The sequence below is a fragment of the Cynocephalus volans genome, chromosome 12 (genome assembly GCF_027409185.1).
Source record: "Cynocephalus volans isolate mCynVol1 chromosome 12, mCynVol1.pri, whole genome shotgun sequence".
Classification (NCBI taxonomy): domain Eukaryota; kingdom Metazoa; phylum Chordata; class Mammalia; order Dermoptera; family Cynocephalidae; genus Cynocephalus; species Cynocephalus volans.
In genome coordinates this window covers 41,543,000-41,567,639 of record NC_084471.1, presented here as the reverse complement: position 1 = coordinate 41,567,639, position 24,640 = coordinate 41,543,000, and the positions used below count along the sequence as shown (strand labels likewise).

Here is a 24,640-nt window from a genome sequence, read left to right as displayed (position 1 = left end):
CTCCCCTGTTTTATTTATTTAAAAGAAAAGCAAAACTATAGATCAGATTGGCACAGTTAAGACAAAAAAAGCATTTTGTTAAAGCAAAGTTAGTATCATTTAGCATGGCAAGTCCTTTTAATTTGCTTCAGGTGAGGACTGATGATGTCATTGTCTCTCAGGGCGGCTGCAGCAGCATCACTCCAGGTGCTGTGAATTGGGTGTAATTACCAGTTGTGGAAACTCCGGAATGGGATTCTGCTGCATAAAATAGTTGATTCTGAGTCCAGAGAGTTTGTTATTATTAGTTCACCTGTCCAGGACATTATTGCTTTCAAAGCATCTAGTCCTTTGTAAAATTTTTGATCAATTACAAGTCTTTCTTTTAAGAATAGGATGTCTCATCCAAGTTTCAAACACCCTCTTTAAGGCCAGGAAAATTTAGAGAACTGCTTTTGTAGAGAAGATGTTGTTTCCCCCTTTATGATCAAGGCATTCCTCATAAAAGCATTGATGATCAATATCTTGATTGAAAAGGTCTTACTTTTCTTTGTATAAATCTCTCGGTGTTGGGAAGGCTCTTTCCCAGGTGGTGATTGAAAGAAGCAACTCGGCTCACTTTTTTTCAGTGATCAGTCCCATGTTGCTGGGAAGACTGTTTCCCAGGTTGTGTTTTGTCCCACGTTGGGGGGAAAGATCAACAGCAGGATGAGGCAGCACCAGGCCAAATTTAGGCAACATAAAAAAGGGGTCAGCAACATGGAAATGAGACATGCTATCTTATATCCAAATTTTTAAGTTATATCCTGTTATAAAGAGAGAGAGAGTTAATTTTCATTGAACTTATAAAAATAGCCACATTGTCATAATAATCATAAGAATACTTAAAGTTATTAAATTTGGGGGGAATCAAATAGGGAGAAAACAAATGCTTTTATCTCTGTTTTAAATGACATTTTACCAAACTGTTGTTAGTTATAGATAGCTGAAGAGAGAGGGAGAGTTTTCTTACATTTGGAAAAATATTAGGAGAACCAGCAGTGTTTTAAAATAAGGAAATTGTAAAAACCCATAATTCTTTTAAATTAATTTACCAATTAACTTTTGTTGTTTTGACCTTTGTGAACAATTTCACAAACCCATCAGTTTCTTCATTAAAATTTTGGAACTTAGATTAAAGCTATGAACTCAAAATTTGTCAGAAAACTGTACCTATCTGAGTTTTTTTTTTTTCATGAAACATTTGAAGACATAACATTTTAAAATTATAATTAAGCCAAGGTTATTACTGGTGGCATTTTTATCAAGACACATATATTTAAAAACCTTACAAGATTTTGGAACATATATCCATAACACCTTCAGTACTGACGCTTTCCCATCTAGTCTAATATATTAAATAAGCTAGTTTTGATACATCTATTATATATCCTTTGAGATACTCCAGGGCCCTTAGAATTCCTCAAAGTTATTTTAAACTTTCAGAATTTCGGGTTGGAAAGCTTTGTTAAATAACAAAAGGCTTAAAACATTTAGTTGAATAAGATCACAAATTGTTCTAAAAAATAAAACCAAAGTGACAGATGGCTTCAAAGGCAGAGATTACAGGAACTTATTATGAAATAAGTTTTTTAAACCAGTTATCTAAGGGACAAAGAAAAACTTTTCTATTTTGTATTAAGAGCAGTAAAGTGTTTTTTTTAGAAAATCTGGTTGTTCCATCGCAGGAGAGCAAATTTGAACCCTGTATTAGAATACTTTTGACATTAATTTTTAAAAAAACACACATAATTTGTTTTTATTTATTTTTTTTAAAGATGACCAGCAGGGGCATCTTAACCCTTGGCTTGATGTTGTCAGCACCACGCTCAGCCAGTGAGCGAACCGGGCATCCCTATATGGGATCTGAACCCGTGGCCTTGGTGTTATCAGCACCACGCTCTCCCAAGTGAGCCATGGGCCGGCCCATAATTTGTTTTTAGATCCAGTTAATTTTTTTACTGTAAAACCCTATTAACAAACTTATCTACATAAACAATTGTTAAGACTTACTCGGACGTTCTATTTTTGTCCTATACTTCCTACTTTCTAAATAGCCAGTCATTTTGCTCTAGGACAAAAATACACTGTACCAGATGCTTTCTTACATAAAAAATTATTTTTCTTTCTCTCTAGCCCCTCCAACCAAAACCGTATCCCCACATCCATAACCTTCTTTAAATCACCTCCTTTTTACATACTTGTTTCTTTTTTATCAATGTTAAATTGGCCTAATTTGCCTAAAAATTATATATAAAAAAGGTTTTTTTGTATTTAGTTTTTTGGGTTTTGGCAGGGTTTACAACTTAAAAGCCTCTAGCAAAGGCAAATGTAGTCCTGTTTGATTAGTAAACCCAGGCAACAATGTGTGTTGATAAGAACATTTTTATACATTCAGGTTAGTAAATAGGTGTCTATTTATTAGAGCAAATTATACAAAGTCCAGTTTGAGTTTTAACTATATTTACCAAATACATATTTATGGTTTCCCAGCCAAAAACCTGGTGTATTAGATCTATACCCTTATCAGTTAATGCTAACTAGGGCCTATGCAATATTTGGCATAGGTTTCTTTTCACTAGCCATTTCAGATCCCGGGTTTCCACATGACATTTAGAGCCATGTGGAATCCACAGAGGCAGAGGGCAGTATTCACTATCTATGTCTAAATGATACTGTTTCTTCCAGCATGGCCAGGAAGCAGAGATAACAAGGAGACATATTGACCTAGAGACAAATTTAGGTAAAAGGTTTGAATCAAATTATGAAAATATATTTATCAAAACTTTAGAAGATTTAAGTCATGTGAACTTGAAAAGTATACTTATTTATTTAATGAGTGCACATTAATTATAAGCCAATTGGGTACCTTGCACATAAAACAGTTACACAAACAGATGTGAACATATAGACACAACATACAGCTTACAAATGCATAATTGCAGACATAAACAACAAGAACAAATAAGGATCTTATAGGTTTTGTTTAAAATGTAATAAAAAGCTCACTAGTAAAAAGGACAATCATGTTTAGATTGTATTTTTTCCAAAAGACTTATTGATGAGGCTTCATCTTGCTTTAAAGAAAGCAAGATAACAAATTTACATTGTAAAGCAAAGTATGCAAAACTTTTCAAGAAGATGCAGAGAAGATTTTCTTCCTTTAAGAAGATAGCATAGAATTCTACCATAGAATTTTGTGAAGAAATACATAGATGAGACTAGAAGAAAATTTAGAAGTCTGTTTAAGATAACTGCATGGATGCCAGAAAATTTGAGACCATGTAGTTAAACAGGTAGATCTTAGTCTAATTTTTGTTTCTCAAATGGGTTACTGAGCTCAAAAGCTGAGCCCACAATCAGAGATGAAACCATTTGACTCTTGAGGTTTTTAGGAGAAGAGAAGTAGACCCAAAAGGTGTCTGGTTGGTGCCATGGCTGCTTTTCTTCATAAAACTCCAGAGTCTTCAGAGAAAAAGAGTAGCACATGCAGTTAAGAAAAGAACCACTGTTTTTAAGAGAGGAGAGAAGCATTGTGCAGATAAGAAAGAAAAATATGCTCAAACAATACCAACACTGTAAAGAAATATTAACTTCTTTTACTTTAGATTGTCCAATTTAAAGTTCTCTCAGTCACTGGCAAAGATTAAGTTTTATCCTTTTTTGGTGACATAAACATGTCTTAGTTTTTTGTTAAGGTCTTGGATAGGTCTCAGTGGGCCTTGACATAGATTCCTAGTTGTTAGGTCGGACGCGTTAATGAGACCCATTAATTAACCAGTGACCAATTTGTTCCCAAATTTTTATGTTAAGGCTCCCTTCCTTGAGGTATCAAGGACATGGTTGTTTAATATCCACTAACAGTTTTACAAGCTCCCATTCAGTTACTTACAGCCTGCTGCTTTAAGGAGACATTGGAGTTGTAATGCATATTCAGCCTCCCCTTTCATTAATGAATTATCCATATTTTAAAAGTAAAGAAAATGAAAAAATATCTCTGGGGTTGAAAAAGACCTAACTTTGACCTGCCGCAGGCATGCAGTCGCTAATCAAAAGCCACGTGTGATTCCCTCACCAGGATGCGGTGCATCTCCCTTATTAGGGACTCCCTTGCCAGGATGAATCGGATGTCCTATTCCTCTCCAATGCTTGGCAGGTCAGTCTCCAATCTCTGGAGAACGTCTTCCCACAGGGCACCATTTTGTTGCTTTGTGTTGCTTCGCCCCCAATGGATTTGTCACCCCATTTTCCCTGGGTGATGGAGATGCAAAGGATTACTCAAAGCCCATCTCTTCCAAGCAGTGAGAAGCCCCAAAGTGTTTAACTTCCCTGGGAATGCTCCAGTGAGAGTCAACCCTTCCTCAGGAAATTAGCCAAATTGGGGTTCTCTTCCTGCATTTATTTTCCAGACCAGGAAGTTACAGGAAGAGACATAGGTGGGGTGATAGTTTAACAGCATAGGCTGGTAACTTTCAGTGAAACAAGCCAGATGACATTCCAGTAGACAATTAAGTGGTCCTATCAACAACAGTTTGATCTTAGCAAACATTCCTTCTTAACAGTTATTTCTCAGTATCTTTACATAACAATCAGTAACTAGTCTGTCCTTGAGCCAGCAACCTTGCTGTGCCACAAAACTTTATCTCACACCAGAGACTTATAGACTGAGGAAGATTTCCAGTCATCCACAAGGTCAATATTTGAAACCGCAAGGCTTTGGAAAACCAGGCCCTGTGAAGTATGTATGCTTTTTAGTATATTCCACACATGAGTAACCTTTATCTGTCATTTCTAAGTAACTTATGCTCTAAGATTTAAAATACCTGTAATTCCTAAAAAATTATAATCCTCTCCTACCTGCCCCCACCCCCCATACACACGTATACACAGACACATCTTTTCTATCTGATACTATTTTTCATGACTTGTATGATGTATTCATTCATTTGTGAAGCTGACTGATAAATCTCATTTAGAAAGTATTGCATTTAGCAACATGGAAATCATTAGTGATCTTGACAAAAGCTGTGAAGTACGTGGGGTAAATGCTTGATTGGAATGGGTTTAAGAGAGAATGGGAAAAAAGCATTGGAACAGTGGATATAGAGACTCTTGAGTTTTGCTGCAAAGTGAAGCAGTGAATGGAAGGGGGGAGTCAGAGTGGGGGTAAGCAAAGGTAACAGATTTCATTTCAGTAGAAACAAATAAAGCATGTTTGGTGCTGGGAATAAGGAGGGAAAAGGAAAAATTAGTGATATTGCAAAAATGAGAATTACTGAAAAGGTGTCTATTTAGTCTGAAGGTGAGATCTTATGCTCAATTGTAGGGACTGGTTTGAGGTAAGAATGTAGATAGTTTGTTCATAGTAACAAGTTATAAGGCAGAGTATAGGGGTAGAGATGCTACATAGTTGTGTTGGTGGGAGTCTGTGGCAGATATTTTCTGATTGATTTAATTCGTTCAGTGTAATGGGAAGCAAGATCCTAGTTGGGAATGAAGATGGGGCAGAAGGTGCTAGAGAACTACATAGGGAAGAGAAACTATAAAACAATGATGTAGAAGTAGAGGGCGATTGGATTACTGGACTACAGAAGTTGAGTAAGATGCCAGGCACCATGTAGGGCTCTTTTGAAGTGAGATTATGAATAAAGTGTCATAAATAGAGTAATTTTGAGCTTTTCTCCAGCTCCCTTCGATAAGAGAAGGGCAAGAGAAGAGTAGGCTTACTTAAAGCAGTGATTATAATTGATGATAATATTGAGGTTGGATAAGGCGTGTTTTATTATGTTTGGTCAGAGACCAAACAAAATAAAACAGGAAATAAAATAAAATAAAATAGGTGATAAGATCAATGGGCTGGAGGTCCCAGTGGACGTAAAGAATTGTCAGTTCAGGATTCTAGAGCAAGCGAATAGGAGATAGAAAAGTGTGGTCAGAGAGAGTTGCATGAAATTGAGAATATAGATGATATGCAATTATTGTTAATAGCGATGTCTAAGTTATGATCTTGAGGGAATAGGAGATAGGATGGAGAACTAGATTATTTATGGAGAGGTCAGAGTGATTTGAGGATTATTTCTCAGGATGTTAAAATCACCACAAATTAAGACTGCAGTGTTGAATCAAGAGCTAAACCATCCAGAATGAGAGTGACTCTGGAATTAGTAGAGCACTACAACTATGAAAGTTGTCAGAATCAAAATACAGTCACTTGCATTAAGAAAAAAAAATGTAGGTTTGATTTGCATTTCCCTGATGCTTAGTGTTGTTAAGCATTTTTTTCATGTGTCTGTTGGCCATTTATATATCTTCCTTTGAGAAAAGCCTATTCAGCTCTTTTGCCCATTTTTTAATTGGATTTTTTTTTTTTGCTATTAAGTTGTTTGAGTTCTTTGTGTATTCTGGATATTAATCCTTTGTGCGATGCAGAGTTTGAACATACTTTATCCCATTCTGTGAGTTGTCTTTTTGCTCTGTTAACTGTTTGTTTTACTATGAAGAATCTTTTTAGCTTGATATAATCCCATTTGTTTATTTTTCCTTTTGTTGCCTGTACTCTGGGGATTATATTCATAAAGTCTTTGCCTAGTCCTACTTCCTGAAGTATTTCCCCTATGTTTTCATATAATAATTGTGTAGTTTTGGGTCTTATACATAAGTCTTTAACCTACTTGTTTTGATTTTGGTATTTGGTGAGAGGTACAGGTCTAGTTTTATTCTTCTACATATGGATATCCAGTTTTCCCAGCACCACTTATTAAAGAGGGAGTCCTTTCCCCAATGTAAGCTTCTGTTGCCCTTGTCAAATATCAGTTGGCTGTAAGTTTGTGGGTTGATTTCTGGGTTCTGTATTCTGTTCCATTGGCCCGAGTGTCTGTTTATTATACCAGTACCATGCTTTTTTCTTTACTATAGCATTGTAGTATAATATGAAGTCAGGTAGTGTTATGCCTCTCGCTTTATTTTATTTTATTTTTTGCTTGGGTTTGCTTTGGCTATTTGGAATATTTTGTGTTTCATATGAATGTTAGGATTGTTTTTTCTATTTCTGTGAAGAATGTCATTGGTATTTTGATGGGATTGCATTAAATCTGTAGATCACTTTGGGTTGTATGGACATTTTCACAATGTTAATTCTTCCAGTCCAAGAACATGAAATATCTTTTTATCTTTTTGTGTCCTCTTTAATTTCTTTCAGCAGTGATTTGTAGTTCTCATTGTAGAGATCTTTCACCTCCTTGGTTAAATCCTTCACTAGGTATTTTATTTTGGGGGGACTACTGTAAATTGGCTAGCTTTCTTGATTTCTTTTTCTGCTAGTTCATTGTTGGAGTATGTATTAGTCCATTTTTGTTGTTTATAACAAAATACCTGAAACTGGGTAATTTATTTAAAAAAATGAAATTTATTGCTTACAGTTTCTGAGGCAGGGAAGTCCAAAAGTCCATCTGGTGGCAGCAACAGTGACCCAGGGGTGTAACATTGCCAGATGGTAGAAGCAGAGAGAGCAGAGAGAGAAGGAGAGACATACTCTTTTCTTTTAAAGGCCTCAGAACCACGTCCCTGACCACCATTTTTAATTCATTTACTACTGTGTGGTTCTACAATCTAATCACTTCTGCAAGGCTCCACCTTTCAATTACCATAATAGTATTTCCCACCCTCTTAACAGTCACAGTGGGGACCGAGTTTCTAAAACATAGAACTTGGTGGACACAGTTCAAGTTCCAGTGAGTTTTGGGGAGACATAATTCAGTCCACTACAGAGTATAAAATCTCAACTGATATTTGTGTGTTGATTTTGTATCCTGCAACAGGGACAATTTTACCTCATCTTTTCCAGTCTGGAAGTCCTTTATTTCTTTCTCTTGCCAGATCTCTCTGGCTAGTACTTCTAATACTCTGTTAAATAGGAGTGGTGAGAGTGGGCACCCTTGCCTCATTCTCATCCTTAAGGGAAAAGCTGAAGGTGGGTTTGGCATGTATGGCTTTTATTGTATTGAGATACTTTCCTTCTATACCTAATTTGCTAAGAATCTTTATCATGGAGGTATGTTGAGTTTTGTCAAATGCTTTTCCTGCATCTGTTGAGATTATCATATGATTCTTGTCCTTGATTTTGTTGATGTGGTGTATCACATTTTTTTGATTTTTTGATTTGTGTATGTTGAAACTTGAATCCCTGGGATGAATCCCACTTAATCATGGTGTATATAATTTTTTGATATGTTGCTGTATTCTATTTGTTAATTTTTTTGTGGATTTTTGCATCTATGTTCATCAAAATACCGGCCTGTTGTTTTCTTTTGTTGTATCTTTGTCTAATTTTGGTATTAGGGTGATGTTGGCCTCAAAGAATGAGTTTGAGAGAACAGGCTCTGTTTCAATTTTTTGGAATAGCTTGAAGAGAATTGGTATTAACTCCTCTTTAAATGTTTGATAGAATTCAGCAGTAAAGCCATTCAGCCCTGAGCTTTTCTTTGTTGGGAGACTACTGATATTGCTTCTATCTCATTGCCTGTTACTGGTCTGTTCGGATTTTCTATTTCTTGTTTCAGTAGTTTGTATGTGTTAAGAATTTGTCCATTTCCTCCAGGTTTCCAAATTTGTTGGCATATAATGTTATAATAGTCTCTACTGATTCTTGTTTCTATAGTATCAGTTGTGATGTCTGCTTTTTCATTTCTAATTTTTTGTTATTTGGATCTTCTCTCTTCTTTTTTTAGTTAGCCTAGCTAATGGTTTGTCTATTTTATTTATCTTCTCAAAAAAACAACTTTTTGTTTCATTGATCTTTTGTATTGTTTTTTGGTCTCCATTTCATTTAGTTCTGCTTGAATCTTAATTATTTATTACTGTCTACTAATTTTAGGATTGGATTGTCATTGTTTTTCTAGTTCTTTGAGATATAGCATTAGGTTGTTTATTTGAAATCTTTTTATTCTTTTGATGTAAGTGTTTATTGCAACAATCTTCTCTCTTAGTACTGATTTTGCAGTGTCCCACAGGTTTTGGTATGATGTGTCATTATTTTCATTAGTTTGAGAATTTTTTTTTATTTCCTGTTTAATTTCTTCTTGGACCCATATGTCATTCAGGAGCATGTTGTTTAATTTCCATGTGTTTGCATAGTTTCCAGAGTTTTGCTTGTTACTAATTTCTAGTTTTAATCCATTGTGATCTGAGAAGATACTTGAAATGATTTCAATTTTTCTAAAAATTTGTTGAGGCTTCATTTGTAACCTAACATGTGATCTATCTTGAGGATTGTTCCATGTGCTGATGAGAAGAATATATATTCTGTGGTTGTTGGATGAAATGTTCTGTAGATATCTGCCAATTCCAATTGGTCTAAACTGTGTTTAAATCCTGTGTTTCTCTCTTGATTTGTTGCCTAGATGATCTGTTTAATGTTGATAGAGGGGTGTTTAGGTCCCCAACTATTATCATATTTGGGTCTATCTCTTTCCTTAGGTCTAATAGTGTTTGCTTTATATGTCTGGGTGCTCTGATGTTGGGTACATATATATTTTTGATTTTTTAATATCATCTTGCTGGATAGATTCCTTTATCATTATATAGTGGCCTTCCTTGTCTCTTTTTATAGTTTTTCATTTAAAGTCTATTTTATCTGATATAAGAATAGCTATTCCTGTTCATTTTTGATTTCCATTTGTGTGGTATATCATTGTTTATCCCTTCACTCTTACTCTGTATGTGTCTTTACAGGTGAAGTGAGTCTCTTATAGACAGCATATAGTTGGGTCTAGCTTATTAATTCAATCAGCTTGTGTGGGTTTTTCGAGTGGAGAATTTAATCTATTTATATTTGGATTATTACTGAATGGTATTGTCTTATTTCTGGCACTTTATTTTCATTTGGATGTTTTAAGTATCTTTTTTTCTTTCTTTTCCTTTTACTGTTTGTTTCAGTGTTTGTCAGTTTTTGGAGGTGGTAAGATAAAGTTTTTTTCCCATTCTCATTTGCATTTTTGTTCTACCAGTGGGTTTTATTCTTTCTTGTGTACTTATAGTAGTGACTATTGTGTTTTAGATTCCAGATGCAGGACTTCCTTGTAGATTTCTTGTAGGGATGGTTGTATGGGGGTGAACTCTTGTAGTTTTTTGTTTGTCTGGGAATTACACTATTTCTCTTTCGTTTCTGAAGAATAATCTTGCTTGATATAGTATTCTTGGATGGCAGTCTTTTTTTCTTTTAGTGTTTTGAATATATCATCCCATTCTTTTCTGGCCTGTAAAGATTCTGTTGAGAAGTCTGCTGTTAGTCTTATGGAGACTTCCTTACAGGTGACTTGACACTTTCTTCTCGATGTTTTTAGGGTTTTCTCTTTGTCTTTGATTTTTGACAGTTTGACTATAATGTACCTTGGAGAGGACCTTTTTGGATCGAATCTGTTTCAGGATCTTTGACCCTCCTGAATCTGAAGGTCCGTGTGTCTCCCTACACCTGGGTAGTTTTCTGCTATTATTTCTTTGGATATGTTTTCAATGCCTTTTCCTTTCTCCTCCTCTTCAGGAATACCTGTGTTTCAGATGTTTGTACACTTAAGGTTGTCTGCTATCTCACTTAGATTTTATTCATTTTTTAAAAATTCTTTTTCTTTTTCTTTTTCTTTTTTTTTTGTCCATCTATTTCGAAGACACTGTCTTCAAGATCAGAGATTTTTTCTTCTGCTTACTCTAGCCTGCTGCTTAAGCTCTCTGTTGTGTTTTTATTTCATTGAATGACTCCTTCAGTTCCATGAGTTCTGCTACATTCTTTGTTAAAGTATTAATCTCCTTTTAATTTCCTCCTTCATACACTGGATAGTTTTGTTCAGTTCACTGTGTTGTCTAACTGCATCTTCTTGTATCTCATTGAGTTTCCTTAAGATTTTTTACTCAGATTTTCCTTTCAGATATTTCAAGCGTTTCCTGCTCTATGGGGTCTGGTACTTGAGAATTATTATACTCCTTTAGTGGACTCATATTTCTAGTGTCTCTGGGTTGATGTCTGGTCATCTGGAAGAGCAGTTGCTTCTTCTATTGCTCTTCTTCCCTGGACTCCATTCGTTACCCTTCTTGTGTCAATGCAGTTGAGTGGCCAGTGGTCTGCCTGCATAGCAGCAGTGGCTGCTGTGGTTGCTGCTGTGGTAGCATGCTGCCCTTGGGGTAACTGGTTGTGGAGGTGGCTTTGGCATGCCACTTGCATTGGCGGCTCCAGCAGCAGCAGCAGTGGGCTACCTGCATGCTGATGGTGGGTGCCTGGTTGCTGGTGTGGTGATGACTGCAGCAGTGACAGTTGCAGCAGTTCCTGACTTGGCTGTGGCATTCATAGTGGTGGCCTGTGCAGCTATAATGTCTGCAGTGACAGCAGGGTTACCTGACAGCAGTGGCAGTGGTATCAGTGGCTGCAACTGCCTTCCTGGCATCTGTAGTGTCCTGTGGCAATGGGGCCAGTGGGGGCACCAGTGGCTACAACTGCCTCCCTTGTGTTTGTGGTGTCCACAGCGACAGTGGGGTTACCTTCTGGAGGTGGCAGGGATCCTGGTGTCTTCAACTGCTTCCCTCACATCTGCGGTATCCTTGGCAGTATCTTCAGCAGCAATGGTGTTATCTTGTGGTGGCAGCAGTGGTGCCAGTGGCTGCAGCCATCTTCCTTGAGTCTGCAATGTCATTGGTGGCAGGGGGTTGCCTCATGGGGGTGAGAGCAGCACTGGTGGCAGTAACTCCCTCCCTCACATCTGCAGTGTCCTTGGCAGCAGTGGGTTACTTCATGGCAGTGGCAGCAGCACCAGTGGCTGCAGCTGTCTCCCTCACAGCTGCAGTGTCTTTGGCAGCAGTGGGGTTAACTCATAGAGGCAGCAATGGTGATGGTGGTTGCACCTGTCTCCCTCATGTCTGCAGAGTCCATAGCTACAGTGACAGGCAACCCACAGGACTCTGCTCCATGGGGAGCTGCTCTGTGATAGGTGGTGGTGCTGGACTGGACAATGGCTCTGGTGACTGTGGCAGCAGTGGAGGCGTGCCCATTTCTATCTTTTGTTGGAGGAATGCACCCTGGGCACCTATTGTTTTCCATCTTCCGAAGTCCTCCAAATAATAGACATTCTAACTGTAGTGAGATGACATCTCATTATGGTTTTAATTTACATTTGTCTGGCGATTAGTGATGTTGAGCATTTTTTCATGTGCCTGTTGGCCATCTGCATGTCTTCTTTAGAGAACTGGCTGCTCAGGACCTTCACTCATTTTGTAATTGGGTTATTTGGTTTTTTGCTGTTGAGTCATTTAAGTTCCTTTTATATCGTGGATATTAGCCCCTTTTCTGATGTGTAGTTGTCAAACACTTTCTCCTATTCCATAGGTTGTCTCTTTACTTTGTTGACAGTGTCCCTTGCTGTGAAGAAGCTTTTTATTTTGATGTAGTCTCATTCAGGTATTTTTGCTTTAGTTGCCTATTCCCATTTTGTGTAGCATTTCTCCTATGTTTTCTTCTAGTAGATTCACAGTTTGGGGACTTAAATTTAGGTCTTTGATCCATCTTGACTTGATTTTTGTGTATGGTGAAAGATATGGGTCTAGTTTTAATCTTCTGCATGTGGATATCCAGTTTTTGCAGAACCATTTGTTGAAAGGGCTGTCCTTTCCTCATTGTGTATTTTTAGCACCTTTGTTGAAAACCAGTTGGCTCTAAGTACATGGGTTTATTTCAGGGCTCTATTCTATTCCATTGGCCAATTTGTTTGTTTTTTTTTATGACAGTATTATGTTTTTTGATTACTATATAGCTTTATAGTATATTTTGAAGTGAGAAAATGATATACCTCCAACTTTGTTCTTTGTTCAAGATTGCTTTTGCTATGTGGGTTCCATACAAATTTTAAGATCTTTTTTTCTATTTTTGTGGAGAATGTCATTGGTATTTTGATAGGGATTGCATTGAATGTGTAGATTGCTTTGGGTAATATAGACATTTTGATGATGTTAATTCTTCTGACCCATAACAGGGGATATCTTTTCATTTATTTGTATCCTCTTAATTTTTTTTCACAAATGTTTCATAATTTACATTGTGAATTGAAAAAAAAATCAATCTTTTACCTCTTTGATAAGTTTATTCATAAATATTTCATTTTTTTGGTAGCTATTGTGAATGGGATCCCTTTCTTGATTTCTTCTTTGGCTATTTCATTGTTGGCATATAGGAAGGCTGTTGATTTTTGTTTGTTGATTTTGTATCCTGCTACTTTACTGAATTAATTTATTAGTTTTAGTAATTTTTTGGTGGAGTCGTTAGGGTTTTCTATGTATAGGATCATGTTATCTGCAAATAGGATTCGATTGACTTCCTCCTTTGCAATTTGAATGCCCTTTATTGCTTTCTCTTAGAGCCTTATTGCATGGAATTCATCCTAGGGATGCAAGGATGGTTCAATATATGCAAATCTATAAACATGATGCATCACATCAACAGAATGAAGGGAAAAAAACCCATATGATCATTTCAATAGACTCAGAAAAGGCATTTGATAAAATCCAGCATCCCTTCATGATAAAAATACCCAAATTAGCTATTGAAGGAATGTACCTCAACACAATAAGAGCCATATATGACAAACTCACAGCCAATATCCTACTGAATGGACAAAAATTGGAGTCTTTTCTCTCAGATCTGGAACAAGACAAGGACACCCACTTTCCCACCTTTTATTCAGAATTGTACTAGACTGCCACCTTTTGAGGTGGCTTGCAGGGGATTAGAAGCAATGATCCTAGAGGAGAGCCAGGTTTCAGGTAGAGCAAGAAGGTGAAGGAAATATTCAGAGGTAAAGTTGGGGATTGAAGAAAATTTGCTGATAGACTAAGGAATTTTGTTCACTAGCTAAAGTAGAAATATTTTCTAAATATATCTTATTATAGAAGATAATGAAAATATTGAGCATTTAAATTGAATAAATTTGAGTGTAAAATACTGTCACTATCTTTATGTTGATAAAATCCGATGTTTCCTTTTAAATATGTTAAAAATAACATGGTAATTCAATAGAGCTTTACAATTTAAAAAAAGTATTTTTAAACATGGAAAGTTTTTATGTTCTTTCCATTGTTTTAATTATGTTAGCATCAATGCACTATTAAGCTAAATGTTTAAAATATATTTGCTTTTAATATTATAATAACAAATTTGAGTGCCTAGGTTAACACTTTATCATTGTTTGTGGCTCTATACTTAAATATGAGAATGCTTAAAAAACTTACTAGGAAATAATCTGTATGTGTTTTCTGCTTTTTGCAGGACGGATTTTGGATAATAGCACAAAAGACCTTAAGTTTGCATTCACTAACCTAACTCCATTTACAATGTATGATGTCTATGTTGCGGCTGAAACCAGCGCAGGAATTGGACCTAAATTAAATCTTTCAATATTCACTCCTCCAGATGGTAAGAACATCTCCTTTAGAGAGTTAATGAGATATTTTTGGCATGCTTGTGAATTTTATTGAATTGGTAAAACATATTAGAAGCAATTTGGTTTATATTTACTTAATTCATATTATTTCCTTATTAAATTCATTCTGGACATGGGTTCTTCATAATAAAAGAGAATGCTTGCTTTCTCTTTAGCATGCTTCATAATAAAAGAGATCCAAGATCAAGCAAATTAGGAAACAATATATACTTGTGAGTCTGTTGTAGATTCACAATGAGTTTTAGCAAAACCTCAAGAAATCGTAAAGTAAACAAACACATTTAACATTATTTAACCACAGTGTTTAATGTGCAGTATTTTTTCTCTCAAAACTAATGTTCCAAGGAATCCTTGTATTCCCGATGCCTATAAAAATATGTCTATAATCAAAAGGGTATTTTATGCAACTGAGGATTCCTGGTGGATTCATAACACAAATTTACCAGCATTTACTAAAATGATGAAAAAATAAGTTTGTCCTCGAGAAACTTTCTTATACGTATTTATTAAACATCATCATTTTAGGTGAACTGTACTATTTAAAAAAACAAAGTTACCATACCATTTCACAACATATTTTCCTGGCCTGCATAACTTGCTAAATGTCTTCATTTCTATTCAGGGATTGTAATTATTGAGAAGAATACAATAATCTTTTACAACACATTGACATGTGAAAAGATTTTCAGATTTTGTTTGTGTGGTAGGTAACATGCAGTAACATGTAGGTTAAATATATACGTGTGCACGCACACACATACACACACACAAGTACACACATAATTCAAGATTAGGCATACATTTATCAAATAAATCATTTAAACATTTGACCATTAGAGGGCAGCAACTATTAGGAAATTTTGTACTTCTCCCCCTTCAAAGAACAATTAACACTTGGTAATACGTTTTTCTATGAAAGAAAATAAAAAAAAATACTTTATCTATTTCAAATGAAAATCCTAATGTGTACACAGTTTCAATATATGTATTAAGAAAGAGATGCCTACTCATAAGGAAAATGTTCTCATTTCTTTTCTATTTTGTATTCAATGTATCCTACCATTGTTTTTCTATCAAGAGTCTTAGCTTTGTGTGGCTTCTCCATTAGACCTTACATTTTCTCCTATTTCCACCTAAAAACTGCTCTTAAGCATTTCTCAGAAAGTGGACCAATTTACTTATGGTTATCAAATATAGTAGAGCTGTTGATTGACTTTGGTCTTAGTAGCATTTAGTTTCAATCAACCCATTTGACTCACTACTTTCTATTCTTATGTTCCATAACTAAATGAATCCCCAATTTTTGTCTTCTTTTAAGTCCAGTTGATTTTGATCCTTCTAAACTGAATCCACAATTTTAGATTATTATTTCATTATTCTTGGCCTACAGCATTTGACAAAAAATAGAGAAATAGATAACACATTGCCACAAACAATGCCATGCTGTTTGTTCTGGATATCATTTAGAAATTTATTTCCATTTAATTTTTTATTTTTTATTTACAAATGAGAAGTAGAAATTTAAGGACTTTGTGAAATACATTTCATTTCACATGGGCTATTTTCCACACCAAAACATTTTGAATAGATGATTCTATTTGCCCTGTGTAAAAAGCAATTTGCCCTGAGTTACAGCATAGACCATACACTGGTGGCTCTCAGGGGGGCCTATTGGAAATAAGTGGGCTCCAGTACAGGCAGGAGTGGCGTGGTTCTTACCTCTCATGCCAGCCTTCCTCCGTGGAGCTTTCTGAGGATAGTTCAGCCTCAGGAGGTGCTTCAATGGAATGCTCTAGCAAATGTAGCAAATATAGCTTTCTGCTCCTGACTACACTAATTAATCTTGGTCCCATTAATTAAAACTTTGCAATTAAGGAAACTTTATATGAGAATAATCTAATAACTCAGAACTAACTACTTTCAATTAAAAATTGGTATCTTAGCTTTAGATTATCTTTTTTTCACTTATTAGTATAATAGGTTTTTTGTATTCCAATTAAGGTTACTCAATTTAGTTTCTTCTCCATATTTAAAAGTGACCTATTGCCTATTTAAAAAATAATTAGGACTGTATTCTTTCTTTTAAATTAATACCCTTTAAAACAACTGTGTTTCTAAGAAATCTCCAGATACTCAAAGATAAATGTTGGATTGACCCCTCACAGAGAGTTATAAGTACTATTACATTACAGTAGGGTTGTTTTCATTAACAATGAAGATGTATGGTCTATAGTCTTCTTTGATTATCGAAGAAAATCAACATCTTAGCAGTTCTTCTGTATGTTTCTATGTTTCCTAAGGTTTCTATATATCCCTTAATATTTTACTGAGCAGATTTCTACATGGGCATGAAGAAGAGATGATTTTGGAAAAAATCTAACTTGATAGTCTCCAAGTTTACAAAATATCATAGAGTTGCCTATTTCAAAATCAGACAATGCTAATGAATGAAATACAGGCAATAGTATAAATCATAATTAAACTTTATTGCTTCAATATCCCCTAATAACTTTTTTACCACTGGTGTCAGATATTTTATAAGAAGGTTCAGCATCACAATTCCTTAAAAGCAAACCATTGAAATTCATATTTATTCCCCCAGAAATAGACTATGGAAGTGAAGACTTTTGTCATTAGTAATTTAACCTGTTGTTTTCTGCAAATAATAAACTCTTTGTAGCAAAATCACTCATAGCATTTCACCTTTGTGTTTTTCAGGATTCTGTGGCTTTTGTTTTTCAATATATTTTTTCAAAATGCACTTTTAATTGGTTTAATTTGCTAGATAATGGAAAATTTATTTTAATGTGTTTTCTTTACTCCAATGCAACTTGTCCCCATATAATTTTTTCTATTAGTTTTTCACTTGAAAACTTCAAACCATTTGGAATATTTTTACCAATGATATGACTGCTCTGTTTCTCACTTATTAGTAAAATTTATAAATGTATTGACTTGACAATGACTCTTAGGTAGTCCCTGTGGGCAACACATTTAGAATTGATGCTGAGCCATGAAAAATTGCCTTGTGTGTTTGATTTTCTTCAGTTAATTTTGTATCAATATTAAAGGAGTTTGATCTAATCCACACTTCTCTGGTTTCTTCATAAAAATTTGTGGTGTAACAGATCAAGTATCTTTCTAAAGACAAGATACAGTGCTGTCTACTCCATTTCCTTTATCCGCTAAGCTTTTTTTTTCTTCAGAGGAAAAAAGATAGATTTACAGTCATTATTTTCATATAAGTTTGAAGTACATTTTTAGGGTAATATAGAAACACTTAATCTTTACTTGAATTATAATTTTAGGTATTAGTGTCATGGGACAATACATAAATTATATTGAAAAATATAAAGATAAAACAATGTCTGCTTCTACTCTTGGGTTTGGCTAGCAAAACAAGGGACAGTAAGATATATCTTTTTTTTTTTTTCTCTACTAGGTATATTTGATATCCTATTACATTAACATGTTGCATCAAATGGAATAGACCATTTCACTTATTTTCCAATAATCAGGGTTCGGTTACATGATTAATCTGATGAACGTAGCCATTATTTTTTCAGTTTTATTTTTTCAGTTAAGATTCTACATCAGTTCATATTACATGGAAAAATGCCAGATCTCTTCTATGACTTATGTTATGTAATACTGGCTAAAGCTTTATCTACATAGCAACTCCCAAACAAAGTTTAAAGGAAGGATGGAATTGGAGATTTGCTATTTAAATAGCCTTGTTATTTTTATTTATTTTATTTTATTTTATTAATGTACAATGTGGTTGATTTTTGTGACCCATTACCAAATCCTCCCTCTCCTCTCCCTATCCCCCGTCCCTCCCAACAACCTCATATCTGTTCACTTGTCTTAACAACTTCAAGGAATTGTGATTGTTGTGTCTTCTTCCCTACCTCCCCCGCCCCAGTTTATTTGTGTATTTATTTATTTATTTTTTAGATTCCACAAATAAGTGAGAACATGTGGTATTTCTCTTTACACTACACAGTTAATTGAAAAGTATCTCTGCCATTGAAAAATGTACATTGGTAAATGTGATGATAGAAACATAACACTAAATATAATGTATTTTAATGAAATAAAAGTCTTACAAAAGGTGACCCGTGCAAAGGGCTTTATCTGTCTTATTTCTCCCTCTGTCTTCAAGTGCCTAGAACAATGATCACATGATGAGTTCATTCATCATTCAACATGATGAATGAATGACAGTGCTTGTGGGGTCCTAGCCTAGGACTCTTTCCCCATCCTTCAGAGATCAAACTGTTTTTCCATCAGATTAAGACACTTGCAGGGAGATCAATTTGAAGTTATCCTTATATATATGGGGACAGAAATGTTTTCAGAAAAGTCAATTCAAAGAACTAGCAAATTACGGATATATCCATGTTATGTTTATCTCCTAGTTTTGAGAACTGATTTTGCCCACGCTGGACACTACAATCTTGACCACAATAATGAAATAATATGCTCTTGAGCCAGAATGATTTGTTCATCAATTTATTCAATATTAACAAACATTTAGAAATACTTATATTGTTGTATTATCTAGGGGGTTTCTTTACTGGTTCATGGAGACAAAGAACTCAATCTACTGGAGGAAAACTCTATACGGTTACACTTTACTACATGGTTAGCTTAAAGCATAATTATTTTCACTAATGACAAATAATATTTATGGGAGTTGTGATATTTTTTCATTTCTTTCTGTTGTCTTAAAAGAGAAGGGGTCATTCTCCTTCGTTCTCCTTTAAGGCAATGTATCTCTCTTTTAACTGGAATTTCCTCAACCTATACCACTGCTAAATACCTCAGCTTAGGGTCATGAATTTAATGTGTTATTACATCCTGATCATAAGGACAATATTTTTTGTCACATTTTCTCTTTCTTGAACCTACATTTAAAAAATTCTCTTGAACTATTTATTCCTTATAGTAACCTTGTATAGTAATAGGAAGGGTATAATTACGTTCCTTTTATAGATGAGGAAAGTGAGGGTTGGAGGGGTCATTCATAATCATACAATGACCTGCAAACAAAACAGTCAAAATCCCAGGACATGTTTATCCTTCGTCCATTACTCTTGTGGCACTGCGAGGTTCCCTAGATGTCGCTGCTGATGACTTTCCAACTAGAATTTGCTTTAGGTACTTGGTGGTTTGTTTTATCCCTGTTTTTCTTTACTATGGCAAAGAGTGAAGGCACCTGAAATTTAAGACTCACATGATTAATTTGGAAAGTCAGCAGACAAAAATCAATCAGCTCTTCATTCATACAATTTCGTGTAATAAAAGATGGCCTAATTAAATTTACCAACCACATTTCATTGCTTTCAAAGTCTTCAGGATATTATTTTTTGGTATGTTGTTATTTTCATGAAGCCTTCAAGGTTGTGGCTGGGCATTAATCATCTAAAAATAGGCAGTTTCTCAGGGAGATTATTTTTATTCAGTAATTTGTTCTGAGCAAATGTTATGATATTTTGATTTTGGAAAATTAGTCCATGTTCTTTTCCTCATGTACATTTTGAGAACAGTGTGTAGAAATTCAATTTTAAATATCCATGAATTCAAAGAATCTTACACCATATCTAATTTCTAATAAATTAGTAAATTGTTTTGGTATATTTTCTAATAGAATTGTTTACAAATCTTAAATCATGAGCTAAAAAATTTAGGAAATGTTTTCATTTCAAAATGTAGTTTTAAATTCTCCCCTTTATTTTTTTCCCCCCCAGTCCCAGGTGCAATATTTGATTTACAACTTGCAGAGGTGGAAGCCACACAAATAAGAATTACTTGGAAGAAACCACGACAACCAAATGGAATCATTAACCAATACAGAGTGAAAGTGCTAGTTTCAGAGACAGGAGTAATTTTGGAAAATACTTTGCTCACAGGAAAAGATGAGGTACTGAACTTTTATTTCTCATCTTAGTGAGCCCTTCTTCTTGGTTCTGGCCTTGATGAACTTGGATTTGCCAGAGGTCAAATGTAAAATATTTGACAAGTTCCCTAGTACAAAATGAAGTAAATTTGGACCATGTTAATAATCTAGCTAGATCATATTTCATTTTAGGACATATATTATTAGTTGAGTGCTATTATTCTTTTTCACCATGTGAAAAATGTTAATTGAGCAATTAAGCAGGACTAAAGGTACTTTCATGAATTATGCTAATTCAGTTAATGAATTGTTTGGAAACTCCTGTTATGATTTATGTATTCCTTCCTAGTCTGTGCTTACAATTTGGAACAGTTGCCAATGAAAAAGGCACAATAATTTTAGTAGCTGCTGTTGACAAATGATTATGTCTTATGTGGTCTTAGAAAACTAAATTTCTCAGAGCTGCCTCATTTTTTTTAAAAAGTACTTTTGATTAAAGAAATCAACCTAACTAAATAAAACAGGTTTAAGTCATTTCATAGATTTAAAATAAGAGTACCAGGATCTTTTGGTGATGTGTTTGCTTCTATCTGCACTGGGAGTCTTATTTCTCCCCCCACCCCTCATGTTTCTGTTAGGAGGTGCAGGCAGCACTGATTTTGCTTCACTGTCTTCATTCACCTCACCCAGGCAGCTGTTCACCTGTAAGGACCCTTGTATGCCTCCAGACTAGTCATATCCACATCTGGCTGCTCCCTGGGGCACACAAAGAATACATGTACTTAAGACAAATGCACCAATCACTGGGCTTTAGAGACACACGTGATGGCTATTCAGCAATTGGCTTCTGCTGTTTTGGTTCAGAATTGCTGCTGCTTCTACCTGTGCTGTTATTTCCCCCAAACATACTGTCACTATGTTTCTGGTCCTAGATTTCCCCAACTTCTAGCACTTACTTGAAAGCTGACTGTACCATGTGCTCAATACACTCTGGCCACCCAGGACTTACCACTTCAAGGTGTTCACCATCTCCAGCCCAGGGTTTAATTTTAATCCTAGGGTGACTCCTTTCCTCTGTGCAAAAGATGTTGAGTTATGCTTTCTCTGATGCTCTAGTTGACGACTTAGGCAAAGGGCAAATCTTGACACTTTGGTCCTGCTGAGGAGGTCTTAATTAGATACTTAGCTTCTTAGGACTAGGTAACAGGTTTCCCACTTCTGCTAATGACATCTATTGAATGGCCAGCCACATCTGTCTTTCTCTTGAAGCTAAGAGGTTCTAGAAAGGATTCCTTTGTGATTTTGCCTCTTTCAATCTGGTCTGCAATCCTGTGACATAGTAAAGAGAACATGAGCCTTGGAGTCATACCAATCTGAATTAAAATCCCAGTTTGGTCCCTTATTAGGCTCTACAACAAAGAGGTTAGGAGCAGAAACCCAGGAGACAGAATGCTTGGGTTTAAACCCTAGTTCTGCTATTACTGACGGTTTAACTCTGGGGAAGTTGGCCTGACCTCTCTGAACTTCAGTTTCCTCTCCTTTATAATAGGGATTATAAGAGTCCCTATTACAAATGGTTAATGATGAAAATGTAATGGGTTAATGTGTGTAAGGAGCTTATGACTGTACCTGGCATGTAAAGTGCTGTGCTAAATAATTGTGACCTATTGTGATTATTAATTTTGGTATTGAATCTTTTACCCTAGTTGGAACTCAATATTAGTTCCCCTACCCTCTCTCAAACAAAGAGACATTATACTTCTCTTTATTTCTGTGATGGTATCTATCTTCATTAGACCAGGCCCATTTCTGATATTTCTGCTTCCCCATGTGACTGGTGTTTGGGCTCACCTTTTAGGAGGTTGATGTGGGAAGACAGATATGGCAGAAGCTCCAAATCCAAATGGACCTGGGTCCACGGTCTTTTCTGCCATGTTCTAGATCTATGACCTTCCTTGGGAAAGTTAATTTTTTGGAGACTTGGTGCCTTCATTTTTATAATGGTGCTTATATACCTATTTTATAGAGTTAGAAGTAAATAACGTAACAGATAAAACCTGTGGCTTACTGTGTTCATTTATTATCCCTCTTCTTGACCTTAGTACCTCTCTCTCTGTGCAAAAGGACTCTCTCCTCCCATTCACCCCTTCTCAAAGAGTAGCCTCTACTCCCTGTCTCAAGAATTCTCTAAATCTTTGAAATCTTGTTAGAAGTCACCAGTGACCTCCTCAATGTCAGATAGTGTGGTTAAATATTTTTAACCATTCTTTTCTTCCTTATCTCCTCCAAAATCCATCCCTTTGCCTCCTACTCTCCAGCTTTTGGCATTATTTGCTCCTTAATACTTCCTCCTCTTTTATATGTGACTTTGCAATATTTTGGCCTTGCACAATTAAAAAGGAGGAAAATTTAAAAAATAGATTTTTCTATTATTTTCTAATTCCTTCTTTATAAGGTATTCCAAAGAGCTGTTTTTGCCTTCTCATAACACTTTCTTTTAATGATCTCACAGTTTCAATCACTGATTCCTATTTGTATGACTCTTTTGCCTTACTTTCCACTCTGATCTTTCTCTTTGACACTATGGATTCTTGATTTCAACCATTTGTGGAAGGTTCTACCAGGAACCATCACATCTAAATATCTTTCCCCCATAAAACAAAACAAAACGAAAATCCTCCTTGGGATAACAGGGCCTGGGTCATGATGGGAAGGAGGATGTAAAGTTGGGATGAGGAACAGATGTTAGACAAAGATCTTGAGACAGTGATGGTGACTTGTGAAGATTCCCACAGGACACACAAGAAGAAAGTCTGTCCAGGCAATTAATAATTTCAGTGTCTCAAGAACAATGTTTGAAGAGAGGCTGATTTGAAGGCTTGCTACCAAGTTACATGCTTAGAATTCCCTAATCCCTTGGACTGGGCATTCCACAGATCTCCAACTTGAAGGTCGTTGTTTAAATGACAGTAATTTGTAAGGCTTTGAGGGTGAGCATTTATGACATTGTTGTAAGTCTGATGTTTCTCTTTTTGGATAACGTCATCATTATTTTCTCTGTCATGGAGGCATAAAACCTTGAAGTCACTTCTGACTTAGGTTCCACTTAGCATTCGATAGCCAACTGACTTGTTAAGGTCAGTTATTTATACATCCCAAATGTGACTTTTATACGTCTCTATTTCATTCTTGTGTCCTCACCCCCGCTCAAGATTGCATAGTCTCTTGCCTGGACTATTGTTGTTATCTCGTTATATTAGTTTTCCACAGTTGTATTACAATTTGCCACAGACTTAGCAGCTTAAAACAATTCATAGTTATCTCACAATTTCTGTGAGTCAAGAGTCCAGGCACAGCTTAGATGGATTCTCTGCTTAGGGTCTCATAAGGCTGTAGTTAAGTGGGGGCTGGCTGAGCTGTATTCTCATCTGGAGGCTTGACTGGGGAAGAATCTACTTCCGGGCTCACTCAGGCTTTTGGAAGATTTCATTTCCTTTTGGCTGTAGAACTGAGGGCCCTGGCTTCTTGCTGGCTCTTCTCTAGACACTACTCTTATATCCTAGAGGCTCCCCACAGTTTCTTGCCACATGAGCTTTCCCAACATGGTCATCCCATCACCTTTTTCTTATCCTATTAATTAGATACAATTCACAGGTCCCACCCAATGCAAAGGGAGGAGATTATACAAAAGTGTGAAGATCAAGAGGTGGGGATAATAGAAGACCTCTTGAAAGTCTTTCCAGCCTACTGTTTTATACTTTACATACCTGCTAGAATCATCCTTCCAGATTTAAGTATATTATTTACATTATAAAAGTAACCAAAAAAGAATTGAGCACAGATGGGGAAGGTGCATACATACCTGTTTAAGTAATCTAACTCCTCACTATCATAGCAGAAAGTCAATAGATACTAAAATAAATGAATCTTAACAGAGAAGTATAAGCATATTATTTAGTGATTTTATAAGTAAATACCATAAGAACTGAAAATAGGAATGGTTAAAAGTGTTGCTTCTGGAGAGTAAGGCTTCGAGTAAGGAATCTATAGACAGAGAACTGTTATGTTTGTTGTAAATGCTTCATCACCCCTTGTTTTGTGTTTTATTTTGTTTTTGTAGCCATGTGCATATATCATAGTGATAAACTTAAAAATATTAAAATACAATTCTGCAATGCTAGGCTTGGTTTGATCTTATCACTTATTGAAATTTTTTCCAGTGACTCTTCATGATCTATTTGTTTCT

General features: G+C 35.5%; 1 protein-coding gene across 1 annotated transcript in view; it reads left to right on the top strand.

Moving 5' to 3' along the window:
• The window catches only part of PTPRQ (protein tyrosine phosphatase receptor type Q), a 215,036-nt gene that overhangs the window by 12,213 nt on the left and 178,183 nt on the right, over positions 1-24,640 (top strand). The window contains 2 exon segments of the mRNA XM_063075852.1: positions 14,318-14,464; positions 20,246-20,418. Coding sequence (XP_062931922.1) covers positions 14,318-14,464; positions 20,246-20,418 — 320 coding nt within the window.